General features: G+C 37.5%; 1 protein-coding gene across 8 annotated transcripts; it reads right to left on the minus strand.

Annotated features, from left to right (window-relative positions):
* Positions 1-1,829: 1,829 nt before the first annotated feature.
* On the minus strand, positions 1,830-22,928 carry LOC132650644 (zinc finger protein 431-like). Of its 8 annotated transcripts, XM_060375993.1 has the most exons (6): positions 22,791-22,906; positions 21,580-21,797; positions 6,228-6,306; positions 5,711-5,837; positions 5,463-5,523; positions 1,830-4,034 (listed from the first exon to the last, which is right to left on the minus strand). In XM_060375993.1, exons 4-6 carry the CDS (start codon positions 5,742-5,744, stop codon positions 2,924-2,926), a joined length of 1,206 nt encoding a protein of 401 aa, XP_060231976.1. In that variant the 5' UTR covers positions 5,745-5,837; positions 6,228-6,306; positions 21,580-21,797; positions 22,791-22,906; the 3' UTR covers positions 1,830-2,923. The 8 variants fall into 8 exon arrangements, with proteins under 8 accessions (XP_060231976.1, XP_060231975.1, XP_060231971.1 ...); XM_060375992.1 differs by lacking the exon at positions 6,228-6,306 and having other exon boundaries at positions 21,580-21,735; positions 22,791-22,928; XM_060375988.1 differs by lacking the exon at positions 6,228-6,306 and having other exon boundaries at positions 21,532-21,735; positions 22,791-22,928.
* Positions 22,929-24,137: the final 1,209 nt, after the last annotated feature.

Consider the following 24,137-nt stretch of genomic DNA (forward strand, 5'->3'; position numbering starts at 1 on the left):
TGCTATCAGTGGAGTAAGGGAGGGACATAGAGTCAAGAGGAATGGAGGGTAAGATTGTGAGGAGACGATGGAGGGGGCCACAGCCGGGATACAAATTAAATAAATTGTAATAAATTAAAATAATAAAACAGCAGGGAAAAAAGGAATACCAATTATGTTGAATGATGACATCTCAGAACAATGTAGTACAATAAGTTTAAATGCTTGGGGCAAGACTGAAGAACGAGAAAAATATTTTGAGTCATTCAGAAAGGTAAACCAGAGTTCACACAAATCTTTCACTGACTTTTTACAAAGATTTACTTGGGATTTAGATAGAGCAATATCAGATCCAGATGCTAGAGAAATTTACTTGTACCTTTAGCTGATGAGTGTGTGAATGCTGAATGGAAAAGGGCTATTAGACCTTCAAGCTCTACATCTGCACCTTTTTCTGAATGCATTAAAACTACTATAGATATTAAGTGTAAAGCTAACAATTTGGTTGTGGTTGAACAAACAATTTCAAAAGATTTGTATGTTCAAAATGTACATTGCTCTGATTGGGTAAGATCAGCTCATTTCCTAAAGGACTGTTGACAAATGGTCCCTAAAGATAATTTATTTTTTCTGGTAATAATCCAAGAAGAAAGTTTCCTGAGATATGTAGATTTGAGAGGAGCAGACCCAGGTCTTATGAATGTGGATCATTTAGAGATGAAAGTGAATGAGGGGCCTAGATCAGACCCTATAAACACAATTTTAAATCCTGATCACTGGTCACTGATGCCTGAGCCCTGAAGCCTCAGGCTTAAGCCCTAAGTCCCAATCCTTGGCCCCTCTGTTATCCTTATGTAGTAGTCAATGCCATCATCATGTCTTGTAGCAGTAGCTTAGACATACTTCAGCTGCCTGTGACCCAACAAGGAGACATCAGGACTCAACACCTGAGACCTGAGACAAAAGGCAGAAAATAATATAGAATATTACACAGTACATTATATCACTATTTAGGAGGTTGTGACACTTGAAACGCTGGCCGCATCCTTGGCCCTCCCCCAGCCCCTTGCATGTCAGGTGGGTCTTCAGCTCCACCCCTAATCTCCCTGGCCAATCCAACCTCTCATGTGATACTTCTGGCCCCTTCCTGGCTCCACTCACATCATGTGACCCCCTCTGGTTCTTCCTCTCTGGCTTCTTCCCTTCTCTGTCACCTGATTTCTTGACACCTCCCACTGACACTCCTTTAATCCCTCCCTACACGTGCAAAAAGTCTTCCCGAAGAGTCCTCCAGGCCTCATCTGTGCTAACACGGATGAGTCATAGACAGCTGATTTTGTGGTCAGTGTTCTCATGGTATCTCTGATACCCCTGGTTCCTTTGATTCTTCCCTTCCTCAAGAACTCCACACTTGTACCTTGCATTTGTTTGTGGGAATCTACATCTATTCCCATCATTTCCTGGAGGAAGTTTCTCTAGTCTCTGATGACAGTTCTTCTAGGCTCCCCTGGCCAGCTCTTCACACTCACTTATCTGGACATGTCCTAAGTCACAAAATATGACTTCAACCAGGCTATAAGAGAGTCCTGACAAGTATGGTGGCACACACCCTTAATCGCAGCACTTGGGAGGCAGAGGCAGGTGGATGTCTGTAGAAGAAAGGCCTGAATAGCCAGGGCTACATAGAGAAACCCTGTCTCAAAAAAACCATAATAATAATAATAATAATAATAATAATAATAATAATAATAATAAAACAAAAAATCTGAGCCAGGCCTGATGGCACATTACTGGGTTCTTTTCACAAGGAAGGTACACAGTAGAGTTTATAGATAAAATAGCAGATTGAAAAAAGATTTGAAAATTCATTTTATTTCATTTTTTAAGTCTCCATTACAATAAATTCTTAATGGGTTGAAAACAAAAGAAATCAAAGAAGGCAGGAGAAAGTACAGAAGATCCACAGGGCAGGGGTGTGGAGAGACACAGGGTTCTAATTATTTTGTAAAGAGAACATGTGAAGAAGAAAGATGTGAAACACTTGAAATATTTTGCATATCTAGTCCACATAACCACAGTGCCTCTCAGCTGCACCTCTTAAAAATGTTTTTTTCTTGGAATTCCTCTCCATTATGAAACCTTTATAATGATGAAAAATATAGATATATGCAAAGCCCTCACATTTTAAAACATTCATTAATGTCTCTCCAGTATGAATTCTTTAATGATGATGACTATACAAATGTGGAAGAGCTTCACCATGCTAAATGCACTCATAGTCTTTCAGTCCAATATGAATTCTTTCATGACTTTGAAGATGAGTGTGAAGAGCAACTTTTAGAACATTGGTTACATTCATAAGGTTTCTCTCCAGTATATGTTCTTTCTGTCATATGATATTATTACGTCAAGAAGCTTTATCACATTAGTTACATTCATAGTTTTCCTCCAGTGTGTATTCTTCTATGTACATGGAGATTATTATGACATGCAAAGGCTTTAACACATTGATTACAGTCATAGGGTTTCACTCCAGTAAGTGTTCTTGTTCAAGATGACTCTTACATGAAAAGCTTTTATGACATTGGTTATTTTCATAAGAATTTTCTGCAACATGCATTTTTATGTATTAGGAGATGACTGTGTTGTACAAAGATGATGCCAAACAGATTACATTCATAATGTTTTTTTCTTCAAGTTGTGTTCTTTTAGGTTTTCAGAGACTACTCTGAAATGCATACACTTTATCATATGAGGTACATTCATAAGATTTCTCTCCAATGTAAGTTCTTTTAGGTACTTCCAGATGACTATTCTGTGCAAAGACTTTACCACATTGGTTACATTCATAAGGTTTATATCCAGTGGGAGTTCTTTTCTGTATTAGGAAATTACTGTTACGTGCAAAGTCTTTGCAACTTTCGTTATATTCATAAGGTTTCTCTCAGGTGTGAGTTTTTTTATGTTTTAGGAGAGCACTGTAACATGCAAAGGCTTTAGCACATTGGTTGCATTCATAAGGTTTCTCTCCAGTGTGAGTTCTTTTATGTACTACCAGATGACTGTTCCGTGCAAAGGCTTTACCACATTGGTTACATTCATAAGGTTTCTGTCCAGTGTGAGTTCTTTTATGTAGCAGGAGACTGCTGTTATGTTTAAAGGCTTTACCACATTGGTTACATTCATAAGGTTTGTCTCCAGTGTGAGTTCTTTTATGTGCTACCAGATGACTGTTCCGTGCAAAGGCCTTACCGCATTGGTTACATTCATAAGGTTTCTGTCCAGTGTGAGTTCTTTTATGTATCAGGAGATTACTGTTATGTTTAAAGGCCTTACCACATTGGATACATTCATAAGGCTTCTCTTCAGGGTGAGTCCTTTTATGTACTACCAGATGACTGCTCCGTGCAAAGGCTTTACTGCATTGGTTACATTCATAAGGTTTCTCTCCAGTGTGAGTTCTTTTATGTACTACCAGATGACAGTTATGTGCAAAGGCTTTACCACATTGGTTACATTCATATGGTTTCTCTCCAGTGTGAGTTCTTTCATGTACTAGGAGAGTACTGTTACGTGCAAAGGCTTTACCACATTTGTTACATTCATATGGTTTCTCTCCAGTGTGAGTTCTTTTATGTATTTGGAGACTACTGTTACATGCAAAGGCTTTACCACATTGGTTACATTCATAAGGTTTCTCTCCAGAGTGAGTTCTTTCATGTACTATGAGAGTACTTTTACGTGCAAAGGCTTTTCCACATTCGTTACATTCATAAGGTTTCTCTCCATTGTGATTTTTTTCGTGTATTAGATTACTGTTACGTGCACAGGCTTTACCACGTTGGTTACATTCATAAGGTTTCTCTCCAATATGTGTCCTTTTATGTGTTAGGAGGTGACTGTTATGTGCAAAGGCATTACCATTTTGGTTACATTCATAGCGATCCTCACCAATATGCATACTTTTATATGTGTGGGGACTAATGTGACGTGTAAAGACTTCGTCATATCGAGTATCTTCAGAAGCTTTCTCTCCACTATGACTATTTTCAAACCTGCAAAGATGAATGACACATATGAAAGCTTTACCACATTCATTACACTAATGAATCTTTTTGTCCATGTCACTTAGTTTTACAATTTGGTGTAAAATGTAAAGAGGAATTAAATCTTAAATTTTCATCATTATTTTTACATTCATAGTGTTCTCCTTCTCTCTAGGGTTTGCATATTTGAAAATACATGTGATGGTAAAAACATTTGTTACCTGGCTCACACTTACACTATACTTTCTTCTATAAGATGGTTTTCCATGTATTTGTAGAAAAATCCAAGACCTCAGAGCTTTAACACAGTGACTGGATGAATAAATGTCCCTATACTGTGTGCCATCCTAAATTTGCGAAGATAACTGTGACAAACAGAAACATTTATATATTCCTAAAACTTATATTTTCTGCAGTGTGATTTTTGTGAGAATTACTAATGAAGTTAAGGAACCTGTTAATTGATGTTGGTGTATATTTTGTGAAAGTGTGTCAGTATAAGTAAATGCTGATTGCTGAGCCAGCAGAGAACTAAGTGCTGACAAGATTGTAGTATTGTTCTCTTTATGGCCCATTATCACCTGTCCTATATTTTGTAAACATTTGTCATTCCTTACTTATCTATTGGAAATAAAAGCTGACAACTGATAGTAGGGCAAAAATGGAGGGCAGAACTTCTGAGTGAGAGAGGGTTGCTGGGAAGAAGAAAAAAATCAGGCGATTCACCAGCAGGACAGTGAGGTCATCAAATGGACATGAACAGGAACAAAGAGGTAGAGCTGGCCAAAAAGTGGGACACTGTGTTAAGGTTTATTTGTGTTAGAGAAAAAGAGGGTTCAGAATCTGACCAGTTAAATTGACTAAACTTTAAAATATTACAAAGCCTCTGTGTCATTAGTTGTATTGCTTGCATCTCTGAATAGCCCATATAAAGCATAACAGGTACCTTTTAAACATCTATTCAAAATGGGGACTACTATTTATTTTAGTTGTTCTGGGTGGTCCATTGTTTCTTTCAATATACCTATAGTAACATGATTTGTATTCATTGTGATATATGATATAACTGTTAAAAGAAAAAAAATAAATGACATGGTTTCACGTTGCATTCACAGATTTGATTTTTTTTTTCATCAGAGACATGTGCTATAGGGATTATGGTTTTTCCACAACAACATTCTTTACTCTAAAAAAACTGACCTTCTCACAAAACTTAGCAACATTACTACAAGTAAATAATTAACCCCAGCTTTACTATGGACTCTATTGATCAGTATAATGTTTTGGACATACTTTCATTAACTATTTACTGTGAATACCTTTGGCAATATCTGAGTTGTAGGAGACTAAACAAATTGCAGTTCTACCTCATAGCGCTAATGACTAATCAATTTTTTTTCAGAATCACTTTCATACCCGCTTACATATGAAAATTACCTTGCATGTTTTCTAGAACTTTGACAATTCTCTTCAATATTATGATATTCCAAATTGTATCCTAAAATACAGGAAAAGAAAATGTATAATTTGTAATTGGAAATAAGGCAAAATTTAGGTCATGATGTATGCTCAAAGAACCATTCACCTCATCCTTCTTCATCCTCAAGAAAAATTACAGAAGTGGATAAAAAAATGAATAAAGAGTCTCCCATATTTTAAAAAGTAAAGAAAATTCACTGTCCTACCTATAGCAGTGAGGTTCCTGTAGGTCTCCAGCATTACCTCTTTGTATAGACTCCTCTGGGAAGGATCCAGCAAAGCCCACTCTTCTCGAGTGAAGTTCACATGCACATCATTGTAGGTCAATGCACTCTAAAATATTCATGCACATGTACATCAGAAAGCATGATACTTAGAATACTGAAAATGTATCCTTCATTTACAATATTTTCAAAGAATTCTGGTGTTTCTTTTATTTATTTCTCATACACAAGTTCTAAGGTAATAACCAACTCCTTTTAGGAGGAAACTGAATAGTGAGTTACCTTTCTAATTTTTACATCCTTTAATTAGGATATAGATTTGCAAGAGAAATGCCAATTAACAGACAAAGAGACAGAGAGAGTAAACATATCTATAGTACTGAGCCCACATGAGAGAAATAGTATAAAAGATTCCTGACTATAATAACAATGGGCAAACTGGGTGTATTTTCTGATGTCTTTAATTCCAAAATCACTCAGGAGACAGAGGATGGTGTACCTCATAGAGCTGGATGCTAGCCTGCTCTCTGCAATAAGTTCCAGGACAGTCAGGAGTACATAATAAGAACCTGAATAATCTGCAAAAAAATCAATCAAACTAAAAACATGGAAAGAACTGAAAGATCATTCTCAAGTTTCTACAAAGAGTTATATATTCTATCCAGTACTGTATACATGTCTAGAAACCTGAAGTGCCTCACTTAAATTGTAACATTAATACGATCTTGCTAAAATGAAATGAAAACTTGAACAATTACAAAAGGAGAGATGCAAATATTAGGAATGTAAATGTTGATCATAAATAGGCAACATGGGGGCTGGAGGTATGGTTCAGTGGTTAAGAACACTGTCTGTTCTTCCAGAGGACAGGGGTTCAATTCCCAGCACCCACATGACAGCTCATAGTTATCTGTAACTCCAATTCAATCAATCTGATATCCTCACATCAATGCACACAAATTTAAATTAAATTATTAGAAATAAAAAATGAATGAATAAATAAATGAAATAGGCAACATAGGACATGAGAGATGGCTCAGCTGTGAAGAGATCTTGTTGGTCTTGCAGATATTTGGGCCTGATTGCCAGTACTTACACAGATGGCGATCAGGTACCATGGGGTAGGTGGGTTAGGGGTGACAGGGTCCACACAGAAACCTGATAATCAAACTCCAGAGACAACATTCAAAGGTGCAGATCAAACTTTGTTACAGCGTTACAGCCTTTAAATGACTGAAAGCCCAATCAGACCATCCCATACTAGCCTCAAATACTAGTAACAATCAATCAGGTTGGTGCAACTGTAAGGAATGTGAGAGTTGCCACACCACAACTTAGTTTTGTGGTATATATTTCCATATACCTATATGGAAAGGGGAAGCAGCACCGCACTAGCCTTGGATCCCTTTGAGACTTCACTAGTGTGCTAGGAGTCACTAGTAAAGCAACAGTGTGCATTGGATCAGAACCTTTCAAGGAGAAACAGGAGTTCCTGAAGCTTTACTTGCCATTCCGTATGGGCCTCTTAAAGGCTTACCTTGACCCAACACATAGGGGCTCACACCTATCTATTATTCTAAGTTCAAGAGTTCTGAATCTTGTGAGGACCAGGCACACATGAGATATTTATTCACATAAACAGGAAAAATAGTCATATTCATTCAAAAAATTTTAAAACAAGCAATCATATGATTCAGAGGTTCAAACAGTATTAATATCCTAATGAAGAGCATATGTTTGACATATACAATATGCACATTCCAGGCCTATCACATAATAATATAACAAAGAAACAAAAAGGCCAGGCATGTGGGCCCACAACTAATCCCAGCACTCTAGAGACACTTTAAAGTGGATCTCTAAGTTGAACCCTGCCTGATCTACATACCTACTTACAGGACAATCAGGACTACAAAAAGAAAATAACTTCAAAAACAAAAAGAACAAACAAACACCACAAAACAAAAAAATAAACATGACCTACATACACTAAGGAAAAAGAAGCAGTCATTAAGTCTCCAAAATAAAATAAAAAGCTCTGAGCCAGCAGGTTTTTGCACAGAATTCTAACAGGCTTTCAAAGAAAAGCTAATACAAATACTCCTTAAACTATTCCACAAAATACAGAAAAAGAAGGAACATTGCCAAAATCATTCTATAGGATCACAATCACCCTATAACTAAATAAAATAAAGACACAACAGAAAAAAAGAATTTCAGAAAATCTCATTTATGAAAGCGATCTAAAAATACTCAATATAATACTCAGAAACTGAATCCAAAAACACATCATTAATATTGCCCACCAAGAGGAGGTAGCCTCCATCTCAGTGATGCAGGGATGGTTCAATATATGTAAATCCATCAATTTAATTCACCTTATAAATAATCTGATAGAAAAAAATCACATGGTCATCTCATCAGATGCTGAAAAGGCCTTTGACAAAAAATCTAACAGCCATTCATCTTAAAAGAATGTAGAGATCATGCACAAAAGGTTCAAACCTAAATATAATAAAGGCAATGGAGTGCAAGCCTATAAACTACATCAAATTAAATTTTAAAAAAATTGAAGCAATTCCACCAAATTCCAGGCTAGAGCAATAAGACAACGGAACATGTTCAAGGAGACAAATTGGAAAGGAAGATGCCAAAGAATCACTATACGAAGATGATATAGTAGAATACATAAGCGAATCTAAAAATTCTAAAAAAGAACTCCTACAATGACAAACACTTTCCACAAAGTGGCGCAGAACAAAATTTACTGAAAACATCAATAACCCTTCTGTATACAGACAGTAAATAGGCTTAGGATGAATTTAGGGAAACAACACCCTGAATAATAGTCACAAACAATATAAAATAGTTTTGGTATAATTCTAACCAAGCAAGTGAAAGATCTGTATGACTAGAAATTCAAGTCCCTGAAGGAAGAAACTGAAGAAGATACCAGAAGACGGAAAGATCTCCCAAACTCAAGGATCATACAATTAGCATTGTAAAAAATGGCCATCTTACCAAATGCAATTGATAGGTTCAAAGCAATTCCAATCAAAATTCCAACACAATTATTCATAGACTTTGAAAGAGCAACCATTAACTTCATAGGAAAGAAAATGCAATATAGATAAAATATTTCTATACTGTAAAAGAATTTCTGGCGGTACCAGCAGCCATAATTTCAAGCTATACTACAGAGCAATGGTAATTAAAACTTCATGGTATTGGCATAGAAACTGGCAGATTGATAATGGAACCAGATTAAAGACCGAGAAATAAACACACATTCCTACAGGAATTTGATATTTGACAAAGTCAAAAAGATACAAAGGAAAAATAGAAAGCATCTTCAGCAATTGGTGTTTCTCTAACTTGATGTCTGCATGTAGACACATGCAAATACAGCCATATTTACCACCCTGCACAAACCTCAAGTCCAATTGGATCAAAGACTGTAACATAAAACTGGATATACTAAACACAATAGAAGAGAGAGTGGGGAATAGCCTTGAACTCATTGGTACAGGAGACACCTCTGTGAATAGTACACCAACAGCTCAGACACTAAGATTAACAATTAATAAAAGGGATGCATAAAAGTGAAAAGTATCTGGAAGTTAAACAACTCTATCAATAGTACAAATGGCAGCACACAGACTTGGAGAGGACCTTTACGAACCCTACATCTGACTAAAGGATAATATTCAAATTAAAGAATTGAACAAATTAGACACAAACAAACCAAATAACCCAAATAAATAATGCCATACAGAGTTAAACAGAGAACTCTAAGCAGAGGAAGTGCTAATGGATGAGAGGTACTTAAAGAACTGTTCAGTGTCTTTAGTCATCAAGGAAATGTAAATTGAAGGATTCTTCATTTCAATCTTACACTTGTCAGAATAGCTCAGATCACGAAACTCAAGTGACAGCACACGGTGGTGAGGAATGTGGAGTAAAGAGAACACACCTCCAGTGATGGTGAGAATGAAAACTTGAACAACCTCTTTGGAAATCCATTTAGATATGTCTCAAAAAATTTAGAATAGACAAATGTCAATTCCTACATACCTTAATAGCTATACCACTTAGGGTAATATACCCAAAAGATGCTCTACTACACCAGAAGAACACTTGCTTAACTATGTTCACAGCATATTCATTTGTAATAAACACAAACTGGAAACAGCCTAGACTTCCTTCCACTGAAGAATGAATAAAGAGAATGTGATACAGTTGCACAATGGAATACCAATTAGCTATTAATAAAAAAGACTTCATGCAATCAGCAAGAGAATGGGTGGAACTAGGAAAGATCTTTCTGAGTGAGATAACTGTGACCCAGAAAGACCCACATGGTACCTACTTACTTATAAGTAGAAATTAACCATACATTACAGGATAACCAGGGAACAATCCACACACCCAGAGAGTCAAGGAGAGTAAAGGCAGGATGTAGTAAACTCACTCTGAAGAGAAAATGAGATATGTATCTGAATTAAATAGAGGGAAGGTACAGAGTGGGAGAGGGAGTGGGTAGGGTAATGCGGATGGGCATCAGGTATGGGGAGAGTAGAGGGAGGAAGGTAACAAGGAGAAAAAATAGAAATCTGGGTGAGTTTCTGGGTCAAGGGAGGCTCCTGGAATTTTATGGGTGTGGCCATAATGTAACAGCATTGGTTAATGAGCCTGAAGTTGCCAAAAGAGAAATGTGCTCTGAAAAATTTCAAAATTCAAGATGTGAGTAAAGATCAAGTAAACAACGGGTTTGATATGAACAAATTTCAGGTCTATTAGCCAATAATATAAAAAGAAAACAAAACAACACTACAAAGACAGGCATGTGGGCCCACATACAATCCATGATCCAGATTCAGGTGGATCTCTAAGTCTGAGGCCCATGTGATTCACATACCTACTTACAGGACACACAAGACAACAGAAACTTTTTCTTCAAAAACAAAAACAATAAAATTAATAAAATGAAACAACAAAGCCAATAACACCTTAGAAAATGGAAGCAGTCATTAAAAATTCTGCCAAACACACACACACACACACACACACACACACACGTCCTGGGTCAGATGGCTTTAGCACAGAATCATACCCGATTTTCAAACAAGAGTAAATACCAATACTTATCAAACTATTCCAAAAATACAAACAGAAGAAACATTGCCAAACTCATTCTGATGGCTGTCACCCTGATACACAAACCAAAGTCTCAACAAAGAAAGAGAATTTCAGACCATTCTCACTTATGAACATAGATATAAATACACTCAATAAAACAGTCGAAAACCAAATCCAAAAATACATGAAAGATAAACACAATGAACGCATAGGTTTTATCTCAGGGATACCAGGATGGTTCAACATATGAAAATCCATCAATGTAATCCACCATATAAACAAAGTGAAAGAACAAAATCACATGATCACCTCATTAGACGAGATAAAGCCTTTCACAAAATCCAACACCCCTTCATGTTAAAAGACTTGGAGAAATCAAGCATACAAGGAATCAGGCACATACTTAACATAATAAAGGCAGTAAAAAGCAAGCTGAGAGCCAGCATCAAATTACTTGGAGAGAAACTTAAATTCCACTCATATGAGGTACATGACAAGGATGGGATGCCTATCCTCCCCACATCTCTTCAATATACTACTTAAGTCCTAGCTAGAACAATAAAAAAAACTGAAGGTGATCAAGAAGATACACATTGGAAAGGAAGAAGTCAAATTATCACTATTTGCAGATGATATACTAGTATACATAAGTGACCCAAGAAATTATACCAGAGCATTCCTACAATTGATATATACTTTTCACAAAATAGCTGGGAACACAGTTTACCAAAAAGTTCATTAGCCCTTCTGTATACAAATGAAAAATGGGCTGAGAATGAAATTTGGTAAATAACACCCTGTGCAGTAGCCACAAACAATATAAAATATTTTGTTGTAACTCTAACCAAGAAGTGAAAGACCTCTATGACTAGAATTTCATGACTTTACAGAAAAAAAAACTGAAGAAGATATCAGAAGATGGAAAGATCTCCCAAAATCATGGATATGTAGGCTTAACATAGTAAAACAGCATTCCTAACAAATGCAAACTACAGATTCAATCCTTTTCCCACCAACATTCCAACATAGTTCTTTACAGACCTTGAAAGAGCAAGCACTTCATATGGAAAAATAAAACACCCTTGAGAGCAGACCGATCCTCTACAAATAAGGTCAGGAATAAGGACACAGAAATAAACCCACGCTCCTACTGGAACTTTACTTTCAACAAAGATAAAACCATACAATGGAAAAATGACAGCATCTTCAACAAATGGTTGTGGTCTAACTAGGTGTCTGCCTGTAGAAAAATGCAAATAGACCCCTTTGTATCACTATGCAGAAACTCAAGTCCAAGTGGATCAAAGACCTTGACATAAAACCAGAGATATATTTAGATAAGACAAGGTGAAGAAAAGTCTGGAACTCCTTAACATAGGACACAATAAAAAAACAACAGCACAGGCTCAGAGATCAACAACTAATAAGTGGGATCTCAGGAAATGGAAAAGCTTCTGTAAGTCAAAGGACATTATCAATAGATCAAAATGGCAGCCAACAGATTGGGAAAATACTAACACCAACCCTACATCAGACAGAGCGGTAAAATCCAAAATATACAAAGAACTTAAGAAATTAAACACCAACAAATCAACTAAACCAATTTTAAAAATGGGGTTCAGATTTAAACTGAGAATTCACAACAGAGGAATCTTGAATGGATGAGAAGCACTAAAGAAAATCATCAAAGTCCTTAGCCATCAGACAAATGGAAATCAAAATGACTCTAAGATTCCATCTTATACCACTCAAATGGCTAAGATAAAAAACTCAAGTGACAACACATGCTGGTGAGGATGTGGAGAAAAGGGAATATTCCTCCCATGCTGATGGGAATGCAGACTTGTACAACTTCTCTGGAAATCAATCTGGTGCATTCTCAGAAAACTGGGAATAGTTCTGCCTCAAAACCCAGCTATACCACTCGAGGGAACATATTCAAAAGATGTTCCATTATAGGACAAGGACATTTGTTCTACTATGTTCATAGCTGTTTTATTCATAAAAGCTAGAAACTGGAAACAACCTAGATGTCCCTCAAATCTAGAAGAATGTATAAAAGCATTTCTGGTACATTTACACAATGGGATACTAATCAGTTATTAAAAATAAGAAATCATGGAAACTGCAGGCAAAAGGATCAAACTAGAAAAAAAATCATCCTGAGTGAGGTAACACAGACATAGATAGAAACACATACTATGTACTCACTTATGAGCGGATATTAAACCTACAGTACAGGATAATCATACTACAATCCACAGACCCAAAGAAGCGAAATAACAAGGGTCCACAGGAGGGTGCCAGTCTCACTCAGAATAGAAAATAGAATAGACAACAGAAATGGATGAAGAAACTGGGCAGAATTTTTTTTTTTTTCTGTTCGTGAAGAATGATATTATGCTTTTCATTGCATTTGCATTGAATTTGTGAATAGCTTTTGGTAGAACAGTCATTTTCAAAATTTTACCATCATCAATCCAGGAACATGGGATGTCTCTTCATTTTCCAGTGTCTTTCTTGATTTCTTCAGGTGTTTGAAGTTCTCATTGTGGGTGTGTTTTTTTCTTTCATCTGTTTATTACTAGATACTTTATTTTCTTTCAGACATTTCTGAATGGGAGTGTGTTCAAGATCTCCTTTGAATGTTTGATGTTGGTATATACAAAAGTAAATAGATTTCTGCAAGTTAATTCTGTATCCTGTCACATAGTTATATTGTTAATCATTTCATAATTTTTTTGTGATAGAATTTTGGGGAACTGCAATGCATATTATTACATCATCTGCAAAGAGTGATAGTTTGAATTCTACTTTCCCTATTTATATTCCTTTATTTATCTTTCTTTATTGCTTAAACAAGCACTTTGAGCAAAATATTGAAAAAAGTGAGGGTGGTGAACATAGATGACAAACTTCTGACCTGAGTATACTTGCCTAAACCTTTTCTCTATTAGGGATGATTGTGGATGCAGGTTTCTCATCTATAGATTTTATTGTGTTGAGAGGTATTGCTTCTGGCCTTACAACTTTTGAAACTTATATGATAAAGGCACGTTGGATTTTTTTAAAGACGTTTTTTGGTTTTTGTTTAAGCTATTGAGATGTTCATGTGATTTCTGTTTATACATCATTTATGTAGTTTTTATATTTATTGACTTATGTTGTGCCATATCAGGGATAAGCAAGTCATTCATAGTGGATAATAGTTTTGATGTATGTCTGTATTCTCTTCAGAGAAATTTTATTAGACTTTTGAGTCTATTTTTATTATTTTTAAATAAATTAGTTTATTCACTTTGTATCCCCACTGTATCTCACTCCATTATTGCCTCCCAATCCTACCTCCCTCATGTCCTACCATGCCCCACCACAAGATGACTGATATGGAAGGTATTCCTCCCCATCCACCTGAACCTAGCCTATCAGGTCTCATCAGGACTAGCTGCATTGTCTTCCTTTGTGGCCTGGTAAGGCTGGAGCCCCATCAGGGGAAGGTGATCAAAGAGCCAGTCACTGAGTTCATGTCAGAGGCAGTCACTGTTCCCCTTTCTACAGAACCCACTTGGAGCTGCCATGGGCTACAACTGTGTAGAGCTATTAAAGATTCTATGTTATCTCCATGCATGGTTCTTGATTGGAGTAGCAGTCTCAGAAAAGACCTTTAAGTTGGGAGCCGTGGCTCTGGCAGCTGCTTTGATATTTATATCTCAGTGGAAAGACTGCTTTTACCAGGACTTCACTGAAGTCAAGGAAGAATTTGCAAGTCCATCACCTTTTGTTTGTGATAGGTGAGATAGCTTGTGAAGATCATACCTCTTGCTCCAGCTCCTTGTGGAAATTTAACCCATTGTTCTGAGCTGTTTTTACTGTGGCTTAAAAGCTCTCTACAAAAAAAATCAGGCTGTTGTGGCTAAGGCGTGTGGCTTGCTGCTGCTGCTACATCTGTTTGCTACTTGTGACTGCGGCTGCTGCAGTCCGGAGCCTCTTTAAAAAAGTTTCCTGTATGCTGTGTATTTGGGGTTTTTTGTTTGTTTGTTTGTTTGTTTTTTCATTAATTTCAATCCTCACTCCCGACTCAAGAACCATTCAACTCTCCTGGTGGGCTCTGGCACCCCTATGCCTAGATTTCTTGGATCTATTGTTCTCCTTGTGGAGATGTTGTCCCCTCCAGGTCCTCTCATCTCCCCTTCTTTCATAAGATTACCTGCACTCTGCCTAAAGTTTGGCTATGAATGTCAGCATCTACTTTGATACCCTGTGGGGTACAGTCTTCAGAGGCCCTCAGTGGTCAGTTCCTGTCCTATTGCCTGGTATCTCCCACTTCCAATATCTGTCCCATTTGTCATTCTGAGTGAGGACTGATCATGTAACCAGGGTCCTCCTTGTTTACCTTCTAGAGGTGAACATATTTTAGAATGTTTGTCCTACATATGTCTAAAAATCCATTTATGAGTATATACCATGTGTTTGTTTCAACTTCTGGGATACCTCAGTCAAGATGAGCATTTCTAGTTCCCACCATTTGCCTGCAATTTTTATGATTTTCCTGTTTTTAATATCTAAGCAGTATACCATTGTGTAAATGTACCACAATTTCTGTATCCATTCTTCATTTGAGGGACATCTGGATTGTTTCCAGATCTGGCTATTACAAATAAAGCTGCTATGAACAGAGTTGAGCAAATGCCCCTGTTGTATACTTGAGCATGTTTTGGATATATGCCTAGCTAGGAGTGCTATAGCTGGATCCTGAGGAAACAATATTCCTATTTCTCTGAGAAAGTGCCAGATTGATTTCCAAAGTGGCTGTACAAGTTTATATTCCTACCAGAAATGGAGGAGGGTTCCCCTTTCTGGACATCTCCTCCAGCATGTGTTGTCACTTGAGCTTTAGCCATTTTGATGGCTGTAAGATGAAATCTCAGGGTTGTTTTGATCAGCATTTCCCTAATGATTAAGGATGCTGAACATTGCTTTAACTGTTTCTCTGCAATTCAATATTCCTCCACTGAGAATTCTCTATTTAGCTCTATACCACATTTTTAATTGGACTACTTGTTTTATTGCTGTTTAACTTCTTGAGTTCTTTATATATTCTGGATTAGCCCTCTGTCAGCTATAGGGCTATACTTTCTCAATCTGTAGGCTGTCGTTTCATTTTGATGACAGAGTCCTTTGTTTACAGAAACTTTTCAGTTTCATGAGACCCCATTTATTAATTTTTGATCTCAGAGCCTGAGCTATTGGTGTTCAGTTCAGGAAGTATTCTCCTATGCCAATGAGTTCAAGGCTCCTCACCAATATTTCTTTTAACAGGTTTACTATGTCTGGTTTTATGTTGAGATCTTTGATCCACTTTGGACTTTAGTTTTGTGTAAGGTGATGAATATGGATCTTTTTGCATTTTTTCCTACAAGCAGACATCCAGTTAGACCAGCACCATTTGTTGAAGATGCAGGCTTTTTCCATTGTATGGTTTTGGCTTCTTTGTCAAAAAACAAGTATCCATAGGTGTATGGGTTTATTTCTACATCTTCTATTCAGTTCCATTGACCCACCATTCTGTTTATATGTCAGTATTATGCGGTTGCTTTATAGTATTGCTTGAGATCAGGAATGGAGATGCCTCCACACGATCTGTTGTTGTACAAGATAGTTTTAGTTCTGGGGATTTTTGTTGTTCCATGTGAAGTAAAGAATTGTTCTTTCAAGATCTATAAAGAATTGTGTTGGTATTTTGATGGGAACTGCATTAAATCCATTGATTGCTTTTGGCAGGATGGCCATTTTCACTATGTTAATCCTACTAGTCCATGAGCATGGGAGATCGTTCCTTCTTCTGATACCTTCTTCAATTTCATTTTTCAGAGCCTTGACATTTTTTTCAAACAGGTGTTTCACATGCTTGGTTAGAGTCACACCAAGGTACTTATTACTGGCTAATGTGAAGGGTGTAGTTTCCCTAATTTCTTTCTCAGCCCTTTTGTCTTTTGTACACATAAGGGCTACTGATTTTTTTCAGTTAATTTTGTATCCAGCCACTTTGTTGAAGGTGTTTAGCAGCTGAAGGCTTTTTCTAGTTCAATTTGTGCAGTTACTTATGTATATTATATCATCTTCAAATAACGATACTTTGACTTCTTCCTTTCTGATTTGTATCCTCTTGATCTGCTTTAGTTATCTTACTGCTCTAGTGAGGACTTCAAGTACTATGTTGAAGAGATACTGAGAGAGTGAGCAGCCATGCCTTTTCCCTGAGGTTTACTGGGATTGATTTAAGTTTCTCTCCATTTAGTTTGATGTTGGCTAAAGACTTGCTGTATATTGTCTTTACTATGTTTAGGTATGTGCCTTGTACCTCTCATTTGTCCAAGACTTTAAACAAGAAAGGGTGTTGGATTTTATCAAATGCGTTTTCAGGATCTAAGAAGATCATGTGCTTTTTCTCCTTCAGTTTGTTTATGTGGTGGATTATACTGATAGATTTCCATATACTGAACCTCCCCTGCATGCAGGGATGAAGCCCACTTGGTCATGGTGGATATCTTTGATGTTTTCTTGGATTCAGTTGGCAAGTATTTTATTGAGTAATGTTGCATCAATGTTCATAAGAGAGGTAGGTCTGAAGTTGTCTTTTTTTGTTGGGTCTTTTGGGACTTTAGGTGTCAAGGTGACTGTGGCTTAATAGAATGAGATTTCACCTCTGAATTTGATTATTTCTAATCATTTACTCCACTTGAGTGTGTCTGCTTAAGATGAAGTCACACCAGAATTCTACCAGACATTCAAAAAGGAGCTATAATAATCCTTCCTAAACTATCAAGAAAAGAAAAAAAGGAAAAGAAACAGAAGAAGCACTTCAAAACTCTTTCTAGAAATCCAGCATTCCTGTCATAAGCAAACTAATTAAAATCACACACACATGCACACACACACACACACACACACACAACCCACAGGCCAATACTCTTGATAAAAATAGACTTTCAACCTAAATTAATGAAAGAAGATGAGGAAGGGCAATTCATTCTCATCAAAGAAAAAATATACCAGAAGGACATCATAATCCTGAACATCTAGGCCCCAAATTCAGAAGCTGAATTTGATGATAAATGATACATGATTAAAGCTTAAATCACACATCGATCCCAACAACTTAATAGTAGGAGACTTCAACACTACACTCTTACCAAGGGACAGATCATCTAGACAGAAGCAAAATAAGGAAATAACAATTACAGAGGTCCTAAATAAAATGGACCTAATAGATGTCTACAGAACTTTTTGCCCAAACACAAAAGAGTATACCTTATTTTCAGCACTTCATGGAACCTTCTCAAAAATTGACCATATAATCAGGCACAAAGGAAGCCTCAAAATATACAAGAAGATCGAAATAATCCCTTGTATCCTATCAGACCAACATGGATTAAAACTAGACTTCAACAACAACAGAAATAACAAAAAGCCTACATACACATGGAAACTAAGCAACTCTCTACTCAATGACAGCTTTGTCAGGGAAGAAATGGAAAAAGAAATTAGAGACTTCCTAAAATTCAATGGAAATGACAGCACAACTTACCCAAACTTGTGGGACACAATGAAAGCACTGCTAAAAGGAAAGTTCATAGCACTAAGTGCCTCCAGAGAGTAGTTCATCTCATACAAGCAATTTAATGACACACCTAAAAGCCCTAGGAAAAAAAGGAAGAGGCACACCCAAGAGGAGTAGACAACTAGAAATAATGAAACTCAGAGCTGAGATGAATAAATTAGAAACAAAGAAAACAATTCAAAGAATCTAGAAGACTAAGAGCTGGTTCTTGGAGAAAATCAACAAGCTAGACAAATCCTTAGCCAATATAAGTAAAGGGGAGAAAGAAATTATCCAAATCAGCAAAATCAGAAATGAAAAGTGGGACATAACAACAGACACTGAGGAAATCCAAACAATCATTAGGTCTCACTAGAAAAGTCTATATGCCACACAATTTGAAAATCTAAATGAAATGGACAATTTTCTTGAGAGATTCCATCTACCAAAATTAAATCTAGATTGGGTAAATAAATTGAATAGTCCTATATCTCCCAAGGAACTAGAATCAGTCATCACAAGTCTCATGCCAAAAAAAAAAAAGCCCAGGGCCAGATGGTTTCAGCACAGAATTCTACCAGACCTTCAAAGAAGACCTAACTCCAATTCTTTTCAAACTATTCCACAAAATAGATACAGAAGCAACCAAACTCATTCGAGGAAGCCACAGTCACCTTGATACCAAAACCCCACAAAGACCCAATCAAAAAAGAGAACTTCAGACCTATCTTTCTTATGAGCATCGATGCAAAAATACTCAATAAAATACTTGCAAACCGAATCCTAGAACACATTAAAGATATCATCCTCCCTGTCCATAGAGCAGTAAGACAAATAAAGGAGATCAAAGGGATACAAATTAGAAAGGAAGAAGTCAAAGTATCAATATTCACAGATGATATGATAGTATACATGAGTGGCCCTAAAAATTATACCAGAGAACTCCTATAGCTGACAAACACCTTCAGCAAAATCGCTGGATATAAAATTAACTCAAAAAAAAAAAAATCTGAAGTCTTCCTGTATACAAAAGACAAGTGAGCTGAGAAAGAAATTGGGGAAACAACAACCTTCCAATAGTCACAAATAACATAAAGTACATCAGTTCAACTCTTACCAAGCAAAGGAAAGATCTGTATGAAAAACAAACAAACAAACAAACAAAAACCCTTCAAGCCTCTGAAGAAAGAAATTGAAGAAGATATCAGAAAATTAAAAGATTTTCCATGCTTATGGATCAGTAAGAATAACAGCAAAAATGGTCATCCTACCAAAAGAAATCAAGAGATTAATGCAATTCCCATCAAAATACCAACACTATTCCTTACAGACCTTGAAAGAACAATTCTCAACATCATATTAAAAAAAACAAACCCAGTATAATAAAGAACTTCTGAAGTTATTTCCATCCATGATCTAAAGCTATACTATAGAGCAATAGTAATAATAACAGCATACAAAGTACTGGCAGAGAAACAGACTTGGAGTGTCAATGGAATTGAATCAAATACTCAGAAATAAACCCACACACCTACAGAAGGCAGGACTAAGGCCAGAAATTTATACACTGAACCCCCACAGTATGTCCTCCCCATCAAGCTACTTAAGACCTCCAGCCCCTGGTACTACAGCACAGAATCTCCACTTCCCCCCGCAAAAGAATAGCATATCAGTGTTTTGTCTGAGAGAAAAATCCTGCTTTTGGAAATGCCTGTCTGTTCTCTTTTAAGACCATGTCAACTGTATCAATCCTGGTCTAAAAGATACTACAATATGTACTAAGGAAAGCAGAGAATGATAGGTTCATATTTTAAAAGTCTTCATTCAACTAAGCATTTAAATGTAAAAAAATAATAATAATAAATGGGTAGACTTCTAGATGTATAAAATCTAACAACATTAAATCAAGAAGAAGTAAATTATTAAAACAGACACATAACAACCAAGATAGAAATGATAATTTAAAAATCTCTTAATTAAAAGAACAAGGAAAGCAAGCCTAGGTATACTGATTCACCATGAATTCTACAAGAGTCTCAAATAACTCACTGCAATACTCCTCAAAGTATTCCACAAAAGGGAAAAAGAAGAAAAACTTCTATATTTTTGTAAAGACACCAGTATTATCTTGATTACAAAAAAATCAACTTTTAAAAATAACACAACCTGATATTGTGTTAACTAATTAATAACTTGTGTTATAAAGAACTTCTATATAGGTACTTAGTTATCTGTACAAGAGACATACTTACCTATTTTATGACTGGAAGCCATGACTACAGACTATGTCAATATCAATGTCAAACATTACTGATTCCTATAATACTAAATTATATAGTATACAAACATTCACATTTCATCTTTTATTTGCCTAACGTTGACTGACTGAAAAGTTTAATTGACTTGCTCAACAATCTTCTTCATGATACCCTATTTGAAGGTGATCTCCAAGGGTCATAAGTGTAAATGAGTCCTAGTTTATATCTTGTTGGTTTAGAACCCACACATTACACTTATCACTAACATGTTGAGATCCGGCTCAGCTCATGAGCACTGTCTGTATTTTAAAATCTAATAATGGGAGCACAGTTTTGGTTTCACCTTCATCATACTGTATTAATATTAAATGATCTGTGAAAGCAATTATGTTTCAGTTACTGCCTACTCTAATACAAGTTATTTATTGTCCACAAAAAGATCTTCTTATGGTCTCTTGTCATGAATATAGATTGTATTTTAGATGAAATGGTTGCTTTGGATATGATGCCCTAGTCTTATGTCATTGGACATATTCCATGAAATCATAAAAATTTTCGTTATTGAACTTGCTATATTTTTATAGTATTTACACATATATATTACAGAATCTCATCTCACACTAGGAAAATATTCGTTGAAAGACATTCAAATTTAATGTCTTCAAATGAGTGCTTTCAGTCCCCAAATCATGTAAGATACAGATATATACACATACATTTTGACAAAATTTTTTTTCCATTTTAATTTGTACTTTCAATGATAAGATGAAAATGTTTTACTGGCTTGATGACAGTGAATTACTTACCAATAATATAAGATCTTGATGCTTCCCTTGCTTATGAGTGAGGCTTACCTGGCATGGTAGAAGCCAGTCAGGATTTCTGTCTTTAGATTCCATTTCAATTTTGCTCAAAAGCGTTTAATGGAGGGCATGGGCCACTGAATACACTGCATTCCATATGGAATAGCTCAGAAACAGTCACCACATCATTTTCTTCTGGCTTAATCTCTATAGAAATTGGGTATGGGTCATGATTTTCACATAACAAAGCAGGAGGTGAGCAATCAAACCTGTCAATCCAGAATTTATGGAAGTAAGAATCTCCTGGGTACTAGGAGGGTGTAGGTGACTAGAGAAAGTTCATTCAGCCAGGGATAGCTCTTGTGTTTGAATATGAGAAGCTTCCTCTGAAAAAGTTCACCAAGTCATTCCTATTTGATACGGACTCTAAATAAAATGTGTTGGTTTGCCACGTTCTACACCTCCGTTCTGGCTGAAAATAATTTATTTACCATGTGGAAAAATGTCAATTACTTTTATCACTACAGAATACCTGCACATTTACCTGTGTATGTTGGCTTAAATTCAGCAAACCAACGCCAAATAGTACCCAAGTTTCAATTAGCTGACTTTTTTCTGTAAAAACCAGATTTCTTTCTTCCTTTGTTCTCTCTTTCCTTCCTTCCTCTTCTTTCTTCTCCACCGCTTCCTTTTTCTCTTTGCCCCAGATCCTTCTGTACTGAGTCCCCAGCACCCTAACAACTAAGCCCAGTGAACCTTACCTACTCAACCCCCAAAACATCGTTTATAGGGTCCTCCCTGCTCATGCACACGCAGGCCAGCAGAGGGCGCCAGGACAACATATACAAGGTCGGGCACAACCTCACCCAGGGCGGCATGCACCCATCTCCCCCAGGAAGCACACAGGCCTGGTGGGAGAGAAGGACTGGGCTTCTTCTCTTCCCGCCATCCCCCTTGCCCCACGCAGGAGCCGCTCGGGGACTCCAGGACGGACGGCGGGCGATGGACAGGTGCGGGAGGCGGCGAGCCCCAAGGTTCTTCCCCTCCCCGCCCCCTCGTGTGAGCAGGACTAGGAGTTCATTACTGCTTGGGATAAGACTGCTGACAGGGGACAACAGGTCTGGGTAGCGGCGCGCCTCTAGCGGAAGTCCCTCCCTTTGGGCTTCGCTTCTGGATCTGCCCTGCTGAGACTTCCGGGTGCAGACGCTCCGAGGCCGCCCCGCCATCTCCCTGTCCCCCGCCACAGGGATGTAAACACAAACCTAGTCACAGACGGACCTTCATCCTTTTTCCCCACTTCTGAGCGAGCGCTCGCTGGTCAGGGAAGTAACAACAGTAACACGATGCTTTGCGGAAGAGACCCACCTGCCTGAAAACTACAAACATGGCGTCAAGGCAAGGACTTCTGGGATTTTATCTGAAAACTACCAAAATGGCGTCTGGGCGGCGCAATGCCTTCTGGGATTGTTTGCAGTCCCATCTATGTGTCTCTCCCGTTAAGCAGCATGTACCAGGGCCGGGGGACGCCTACAAATCCCAGAATGCCCGACATGCTGTTCCCACCAAATCGTGCCGGCGTCCCTCACCTTCCCTTACGGAGGAAGTAGGCACGGGGGACTCTTCACGCTGCTGCTACTAGTTTTCAGAGCCTGCATAGCCATTCCCCTGCTCCAAGTGCCTGCAAATCTCCCTGCCATGCCATTCTGTCGTTGGGTCACGATTGGACAGTTGCTTTGTGACGTCATCGCCCCGCCCCATGTCTTGGAAGCTGCTGCTACAGTATAAAATGTCCAGTGCCTGGGAGCTGGAGAAGGGATCCTTGGGTCTCTGCACATTTGATTACGTCATTAGGAGTCAGACACAGGAAATAAATCTCTTCCAAATATATAAAGGCTGGGTATGGCAGCACACGCCTGTCATCCTAGCATTCCTGCAGGCAGTGACAGGAGGGTCTCTTGAGTTTTCTTCACCCCAAAATCCCAGTATCAGATCAGTTGTAGGGATTTTGTTTGACAGTGATTAATGCTTTTTTTTTTTTTTAATTACATAACAAACTGCTGGAGGTGCCTGCTGCTCCGGATGGTACTAGGCTCAATTCCCAACACCTACCACTGTTCTGAATCCACTTCCAGCAGATCTCACAACGTCACACACAGGAAGGCGAGGCAGTTTTCTAAAAATAAAATTTCTTAATCATAACAATAAAACCTTTTATCTAAGAAGGACTGTGTGTGTTATGCCAGCATCACAAGATCCTTAGAAACCACCAGGAGACTACATGATGCAAAAGGAAGAGAGCTTTATGAGAACGATCAGACTCGGGACCGAAGTCTAACTGATGCAGCAGTAGAGAAGGGGGACCCCGAGCACTGGGTGAACAGGGTTTTTAAAGGAAAAAACTGAAATCAGGGAATGTTCATGAGAGCAAGCAGGGAGATTCATGCCTTCGCATTACAGGATTGGGTAAAAGTCATAGCGAGGTAACCCTCTAGCTGAGGCACATAATCACAATTGGAATTCTTTTAAACTACATCTGGAACATTGGGGAGAATTTGCCCAACCAATTCTCATTGATTGTTGCCGGGGAGAAGGTCTCTGTTTTCTACCAA

The sequence above is a fragment of the Meriones unguiculatus genome (assembly GCF_030254825.1).
Source record: "Meriones unguiculatus strain TT.TT164.6M chromosome 13 unlocalized genomic scaffold, Bangor_MerUng_6.1 Chr13_unordered_Scaffold_28, whole genome shotgun sequence".
Classification (NCBI taxonomy): Eukaryota; Metazoa; Chordata; class Mammalia; order Rodentia; family Muridae; genus Meriones; species Meriones unguiculatus.